Raw genomic sequence first — 8,582 nt, 5'->3', positions numbered from 1 at the left:
TCAAGACACAATACACCTACAAGAGGCCAAACTAATTCTTCTCATAACCCAGAAGAAGAAAACATACACATGATTGGATAGGACTTAGTATTATAGTCATAGTAATTCATTTGAAGTATGTCATAAAGTGATACCCGACATCATCAGACCTATAACTTGTTTTCTTCATTTTCAAGTTTCAACAACTATATATGCATACGGATTTGGATCCTCTAAAGTGAGAAAATCAAGGGTTGTTATTGTTACATATTTATGATTTGTTATGATGTACTTACAATATTTACCTTTAATTTGTTCATTGACGGTTTATATTACTCACTTTACACTCTGAAGTGAGTTGCTCACTTTAGAGGAGCCAGAACCTATGTATACTATAATACTTCAGTTCTAAAATGGTTGCTTCCAATTTAAATTATGAATTATGAGGATCATCAATTCATTGATTTTTCTCAGTTGGTCCGTTAGAGAAGAATTTGACTGTTATAATGAACTAAATGAAGCCAAAACCAAAGTTTCAAGCAAATTTAAAGACAATATTGTTCACTCTTTTGGTTTTTAAATATGCAAAAACCAAACTTCATCAGGCAATTGGAAATAGCTTACAACCAATCACAACAATAATTCTGATTAGTTAAAAAACAACTACAATCACAACAATAATTTTGGTTTTTAAACTGTGCATTGACTCCACATAAAAATTTGGTGCAAACGTTAACATTAAGATAAATTTCTAGATTCAAACAAATACCTAAAAGCAGGAAATGAAATTAGCAAGGAAGAGGTTAACATCATGAGAAATTTTCAGAATTTAACATAGTTTTACATACTTCAAATTTTGAAGTTGAGGCACAGGAAACCAGAAACAGTGCTGTTATAAAACCAACCCTACTTCATGTTTATAAGATGAACCGATTTAGGATTCTTTGCTCATCAATTCTGCCTCCTCTTTCTGCTGCTTATCACGAAACTTTTTCATATCCCTGAATAAGTACCATACAGGACCTAAAATTAGCTATGCAGAGGTTAACATCATGAGCAATACTTTCAGAATATTAAAGACAGAGTTTTTCATGCATCAAACTTTGAAAAAGAAATTAACAAGCCAAGAAATTTTACTCGAGATAAGTCCGCATAATAAAGCTTTTGAGACAATTCAATTTATCCTCCATAGTTTGCATTTCAACTTTGATACTTTCTAAGTTCCCTTTTAATTCCATTCTATCCTCCAAAGACTTAATAGACTCGAGAAAATTCAGCGTAAAGCTTTTGATATATCCAATATACGTCAAAGTATTATCAAACTTTGCCACATTGATTATCATCCATTGTACATCAAGATTATCCAGATTTTCTCCCTTCTTCTCCAATTGTTCATCTTTTTCCATAAATTTATTTAGCTCAGCCAACACATTGTTCTTCGATTCTTGCTCTTCTTCTTCAGCACCAAAATCACCATCTTGTTCTTCCTCTTCCTCTTCAGCATCAAAATCAGCACCAACACCATCTCCATCTTCGTTTTCCTCCCCATCAATATCAACATCAAGATCTTCCTCATCGTGTTCTTTTTCTTCTTCCTTAATACGCGATTTGAGAGCATTGAATTGTTCATTGGCCTTACGAGATATAGAAGCGAGGTCGGTGATCGAAGTAAGAAGGTGATTCTTCATGAAAAGAGGATCAAGAACTAACAATTTCCACAACTTGCAAACGCATCTCAACTCCAAATGATTAGTTGAATCAACTTTGGAGAGAATTTCGATCATCACTTCATCTGGGAGTGACATTTCTTTTGCCATCGATAAATGGGAAGAGGTTGCCGGAAAATGGTAGTTACGGTGGCGGAAAGGGTTGCGAGTGAGAGAGGTGTGGCCACCGGTTAAGAAGGGAAAGGAAAAGTTAATTTGTCTGTTTGTTTTGATAGAATTAGAGAAGATATTTAGAAGTATGGAAGATAGAGAGAGTTTTAATTGTCATGACTCGCATAACTAAGAGGGACTTTAAAGTTGTGTCCACAATTGTAGTAATCTGAGGTAAAGATTGAAATAAATTTAAGGCTAAATTACATAGGATCGAGGTTTGTAATAGATTGTTTCTAAATTATTTTGGTCACACATAAGTCATTTTAAGTTGGTGTTGGTAAACGTTAGGAGTAAAAATAAGTGGAGAGAAAAGACTGTAGAGAGAGAGAGAGAGAGAGATCTTAAAAAATAACCAGAAAAAGAGTAATTCTTAGTTGAACTCTAACCCAACACGTCATTCTTACACCCAACCAATTAAAACCCAACACCTCATTAAAATAATTAAAATCAATTTTTTCTAGTTATTTTTTAATATTTTCTCTCTCTAGTCTTCTCTTTCCACTTACTTCGATCAACAACACCATCCCAGTATTATGAGAAATTTTCCAAATTAGTTTCCCTTTTTTCTTGTTTTGAATCCTCTTAATTTCTGCAAACTGGATTTTTTATTATATTAGGTTTCTTTGTGTACTTGCAGTGAGTACAATAATAGAAACTAGGGTTTAGTCTAGTTAAGTGATGCCTTGAGAATGCTCTCAAGATGAGTATTTATAGCCCTTCGTGGGCTTGTAATTCAGTAATTTAAGCCTCAAGCAGCTTGGGCCCTAAGTCACTCTAAAGCATTCTAGATGTTTCAAGAAGCTTGTTGAGGCGACCCCCTTTAGAGGACAAAGTCGAGGCCGTTTGGGCCCTTCTGGAGGGCATATGTTCCCTTAATTACATATTAATGGTCCACATCCTCCCAAGCACGAGTCTTGGGACAAGATGAAGTGATTAATTATGAAGTCGGTAGTCCACAGCCCCCAAGGACGAGACTTGGGACAAGGCGAAGTGATTAATTATGAAGTCGATAGTCCACAGCCCCCAAGCACAAGTCTTGGGACAAGACGGAGTGGTTTGATGGTTTGATCATATAGTGTGGGTGATGTATTTTAATGGCACTTTTATCTTTTGTAATTTTGATGTAATACTTATCGGAAGATTCCTTCGACGCCCTGATACTCTTAATTGGAATTTATTTTATTTTGTCTTGATGTGTGATTTGTACACGAATGTTTTTCTCTTTTCTTAAATTGCTTTTTCTTGACGTCGTTGTGATTTAGGATCTCTCAAGTCTGTTCAGGATGGCGAGAAGGCGAATAAACCTTGAGGCGGCCTTTTTTATGGAAGATCTCGCTGTGAGGTTTTTTCAGCGACCCTTTTTTAGGGAAGACCTCGCTATGAGGTTTTTCGGCGTCCTTTTTTAGGGAAGACTTTGTTGTAGGTAGTTTTTTCTTTCTTCTTTGCTTTTTAATAGCACTTCTCAGCCTTCTGGCTTTGGTTTGCCTTTTGGCGTTAATTCCTCTTAGCCTTTAGGCCTTAGTTCTTCTTAGCCTTTTTGCATTAATTCATCTTAGCCTTCTTAATTAGACGACTGTTGCTTGAAATGGTTTTTATTCTTCCCGCCCATTGTTGTTTAGATGACCTCTGCTTGAGTGGATTTTATTCTAGTGAAGATAGATAGATTCTCTAGGTTAATTACGTTTAGTCGTAATTTAATTTAATTTTGGTAGATTTTCTAGGTTAATTTTATACAGAATAGGGGGGCCCCAAGCATCTTTTTCATGTTCTTGGTAGTATTTTTTGAGCGATGACTTGTTTTTTTGTAGAGCTCACTTGGGGTTGACGATTGTTTGCGTTCAGAGCCCTCTTTGGGGTTGATGAGTTTTTACGTTCAGTGCCCTCTTGGGGTTGACGATTTTTTACGCCACGGGGTACCCGGGGTGGTCGTCCCCGGGTTTAGAAACTAGGTTTAGTATGTTTAAGTGATGCTTTGAGAATGCTCTAAAGAGGGGTATTTATAACCCTTCGTGGGCTTGTAATTCGGTGACTTAAGCCCCAAGCAGCTTGGGCCCTAAGTCACTCTAAAGCATTCTAGATTTTTCAAGAAGCTTGTTGAGGCGGCACCCTTAGGGGGGAGCGCCCAAGGCTGTTTGGGCCCTTCTAGAGGGCATATGTGCCCTTAATTACATATTAACAGTCCAAATCCTCCCAAACACGAGTCTTGGGACAAGACAAAGTGATTAATTATGAAGTCGATAGTCCACTTTGTTGGATGGAAATTCAACTATTAGGTAAATGAGGAAAATCAACATGTACGAGTTTTGATTTTAATTTCTCTACATCGCATTTCGATTTCAATTTTATGTTCAAAATTCAACCAGTTTGAATTGAAAATCAGCATTTACCTTCTCCTTCTCTCATGAGGAGATCATTGACCGAAACTATTGAAACTGCGAGATGCGAGGAAGAGAATGATTTGGAGAGAGAGAGAGAGAGAGAGAGAGAGAGAGAGAGAGAGAGAGATAAAGTGAGAGAGAGAGAGAGAGATAATAGGGGCGAGAAGAAAACAAAAAGGAACAGTAGAATCTCGACAGTGGTGTTCGACTGGGTTTCACCATTGTTAGGGAGAGAGCACAAAACCATAGTTGAAGAAAGAGACAGTTATTTCTCCTGTTTCCATTTCTTAATTAATTAAATCACACTTTCTAATTTTAATAATATGTGTCATATTTTAATTGGCTGAGTGTAAAAATGATGTGTTGGGTGAGAGTTCACACAAGAATTTCTCATCCAACTAAATGTTAGGATATAACTAAGAATTTACAAAAAAAAAAAAATAATACTCAATCTCATGCGCAAAGCTCGAGTAATTACATTAGCTATGTGTTTGATATGCTAAACAATAACTATTGGATAAAACAACACAAGACAGAATTGTACAATACAAACTTTTATAATATTGTGATGGCTCAACTAAAAACCACAACTTCATATTAGTCACCCTCTTTCTCACTTACTCATTCTCTTCCCTTCTTGCTTCATAAATTTTAGCTTCAACTTTCCCAACACATATTAAAAAAAACATCATACAATTCTTAAAACTACATTCCCTACGTAGGAATGGAAGGCACAACCAACAACATTTTCCAAACCACCTTTTCCTCCGACAACAACACTACCGACAATTTCATTGTTGAGGACCTCCTTAACCTCAACAATGACATCGACGATGACGCTACCATCATTTCGGACACCAACCTTGACTCGGCCACAGGCAACTCAACCGCCGCCTCCTCCATCGTTACCGTCGTCAATAGTGTTATCTCGTCATCATTGTCCGGGTGCGACCCTAATGTTGTTCCTGAGATTGGCTGTCAGAATTTTTCTGACAGCCATTTCTCCGGAGACCTGTGTGTTCCGGTATATTATATGTGTATATGCATTATCAATTATTATCTTTTTAAAAAAATATAAAAAGCATATAGACACTTCACAATTTCGTAACTCATTTGATTTGACTTTTTCTATTAGTTCCATGAAAATTTCTATCTCATGCACGTATAACATATAATAACATCACATTCCATTTGAAGATTTTGAACCCTTTTTTGCCAATAATTTCAGGAGAAAAAACAACTAGCTAGGCTAAATACACCAGAATGGGGCACATTTCACGGTTCGAAAACTAAATATTATTGCAACATTTGTTTCAATTATTACCAAATTATTGAGTATCACAAAACAGTACACGTGAAAGCATTAGTACGACTATATGAACATAAAATGTGCATGCTTCATTAGTTATGTACAATGTTATATTATTATTACTACGTAGCAAATAATGTTTCAAGAGCATATATAGAGGAATAATTAATTATTGTTTGTGTTGAAATTTGAAATAGGAGGATGATTTAGCGGACCTGGAATGGATTTCCCATATTGGTGAGGAATCGTTTTCAAGCGAGGATCTTCAAAAGATGCAACTGATATCGGGCATGAAGGTGCGAAACCAGGATGAAGAATCCCGTGAGCTTTCCCAACCCAACCGAAACAGTCCTATATTCAACAAGGAAGTTTTGGTTCCAGCTAAGGCCCGTAGCAAGAGGACTCGTGGGCCCCCTTGCGACTGGAGCTCGCGTCTTCTTGTTTTGTCTCAAACAACACCGTCTTCTTCTGAGTCAGAACTCCTTATTCCCACCCCCACCTTACCCACCGTCACTGTTCCAAGGAAGCAGGCAAAGACTGCTCCAAGAAGAAAGGACAGTGACGGAGGGTCAGGTGGAGATGGTCCGAGGTGTCGGCATTGCATGACAGACAAGACGCCACAATGGCTAACTGGGCCTAATGGCCCAAAAACATTATGCAATGCTTGTGGCGTAAGATATAAGACGGGTTGATTGGTGCCTGAATACAGGCCTGCAGCTAGCCCTACATTTGTGCTGACCAAACACTCCAACTCGCATCGTAAAGTGTTGGAGCTACGGAGGCAGAAGGAAATGTTGCGGGCGCACCAACACCAACAAAACCAGATTTTACAACATCAGAGTATGATGTTTGATATGTCCAACAATGATGATTACTTGATTCACCAACATATGGGACCTGATTTTAGGCAGATGACGTAGTAGGTGCTAGTTTAGAACATCTATGGTGGAGTCTCAACGTTAATTGATTTTGTAGTAGAGTTATACAACTTTTTACATTTGTTTTCCACCATAAAATTTTGTTAGCGATTATACATTTTTTTTTTAAATTGAAATTTTTAGTGTTTTTTTCAACCTTTTCCTTTTTTATAGTATTATTTTTGTTTTTTCTTTAAGTCATTTGTATAATTTTTTAAGATATTGTCCACTTTAAGTTGTGAGAGAGCCATTACAGATTTGTCTTAATTAAAAAGGTGAGTATTTGGTGGAGGACATGTGGTAAACCCAAATGGTTAATGGTTGGATGAGTTATGTGCTAAAAGAAAAACTTAAAGGCTTCAAAGGTTGCCTCAAAGTGTGCAACAAAAGAGGAGTATGAAGGGTTGGAGAATAGGGTGTTGTTGCTAGTTGATGAAATTAAAGAGTTGGATATCAAAGGTGATGTTCGAAATCTTTCTTCGATGGAGGTGGAGACCAGAAGTGATTTAATTAAAAGTCTTCGATGGAGGTGGTCTAAAATCTTTTGATGGATAGGTGTTATCACCCTTCCGAACTCTTTTGTTCAACTTGAATGTTTGATCGGAGGTGCTTTAATTAAAAAGACGAATAAAGATTTTTGGTTAATTTGACATATTATTGTTTGAGGTGGACGGAATTGTAGAGATCAAAGTGATTTATTGGAAATTGAGTTTGTGTGGGTTGAAGCCATCCCCTTATATGTTCTATGAATGGAGTTTGTCAGCGGAAGATTATTTTAATTTTTTAGGTAATGATGCTTGTTCGCATTGTTTGTTGATAGGTTGGTTCGTGTGAATTTTATGGGGATGTGTATTCTTCGTAGGTACGACTTTGGCTTATGTTCGGTCTGATGGATGTATGTTGTTAATTTTGAGTTTTGTTGCTATGTTGTGGTTGTGTTTTTAAAATACTCGTTCTAGAATTAATATATTTTTTTCTTAGAAAATGAAAAATACAATAAAATAGATATAAATGATTCATATTAATTATAAAAGCAAACATATATCATATTATCACACTATTGTAAAAAAAAACATATTATCACACTAAAGAAAAATATTCACAACATGCATAAATGTATTTAATAAGAAATCGAGGATGTCTTTACTTCCATTGCTTTTCTCCAATTTCAGTCTCATCAATGGTTGTTGAGAAAAATTGTCTACATATGCACTTTAATTTGAAACACCATTTTGTATGCATAACACCATTTTATCATCAGTGTGCATAACACCATTTTGTACCTAATATTTTTGTTGTTTTTGATGAATTGCATCTAATGTTCTTAATAATTATGTTACTCTATTTTTTGTGGTCCGATTCAATTTTATTCTCGTGTTTTATGTTCCCCTATTTTAGGGCAACAGTAACAAAACCCACAAAACCTAAGACGTGATGTAGTCACCGTCCTTTCAGAGTTATCCGTCTCATAAGCGTAAATCATTTTCTATTTTTTCAAGTGAAAAGAATTGTATTCTTTTCTTTCCACATGCATGTCATTTCTAATAGCTGTATAGAATCTCTAAACTCGTTTCTTTTGTTACTTCGTATACTTTTCTGAACTTCAAGATATAGCTAAGTCTTTTCATGAGCAAAATAAAAAGGATGCTTTTATCAATTTGTTTCTTATACATCTTAGATTTAATATATTTGTAAAAACCGAAAATTCTGAGAATTTTATAGGTACGTGTGTTAGTGTTTGTATTCATGAAGATTGCATGCTTGTGTGTTATTGAATGAATACAGAATAGGGGGAACAAATTCTTTTATTTTCCCTTCTTTTTTGATAAAGTTAAATTCTTTCTTGGACCATAATAAGTTGCTTCTTTGTTGGTTGAGGAATCCTAGAACCATTATATATTATCATTTCATTCCAATTTAATCTTCTTCACCTCACTTTTTCCATTCCATTATTTCTTGTTAACACTCTAAAATTTAATTACTTTTCTCTTGGGGACGCTTATCAACATCTCTTATTCATTCAAAAGCTATTGTGTATCTTTGCTTTCGCTGAGGCCTGGTAAGTATTTTCAATTATTTTTGCTATTTATTTTCTTTTGTACTATATATATATATATAT

At 35.6% G+C, this 8,582-nt stretch overlaps 1 protein-coding gene and 1 pseudogene across 1 annotated transcript; one reads left to right on the top strand and one right to left on the bottom strand.

Annotated features, from left to right (window-relative positions):
• Positions 1-1,027: 1,027 nt before the first annotated feature.
• Positions 1,028-1,860, bottom strand: LOC146954522 (uncharacterized). The gene has a single exon (XM_085758017.1). It carries the CDS (start codon positions 1,794-1,796, stop codon positions 1,113-1,115), a length of 684 nt encoding a protein of 227 aa, XP_085614143.1. The 5' UTR covers positions 1,797-1,860; the 3' UTR covers positions 1,028-1,112.
• A 2,748-nt stretch (positions 1,861-4,608) lies between these two features.
• On the top strand, positions 4,609-6,600 carry LOC146954521 (GATA transcription factor 12-like; annotated as a pseudogene).
• Positions 6,601-8,582: the final 1,982 nt, after the last annotated feature.

This window comes from Medicago sativa, chromosome 1 (assembly GCF_051527215.1).
Source record: "Medicago sativa cultivar Bolivia chromosome 1, Bolivia_mono, whole genome shotgun sequence".
NCBI classification, from domain to species: Eukaryota; Viridiplantae; Streptophyta; class Magnoliopsida; order Fabales; family Fabaceae; genus Medicago; species Medicago sativa.
Note: the sequence above shows the minus strand (reverse complement) of the source record. Positions and strands in the feature narration are given on the sequence as shown.

Bases quoted from the DNA above. Each gene is read 5' to 3' on its own strand.
- LOC146954522 (XM_085758017.1), bottom strand. From the start codon at position 1,796: ATGGCAAAAGAAATGTCACTCCCAGATGAAGTGATGATCGAAATTCTC.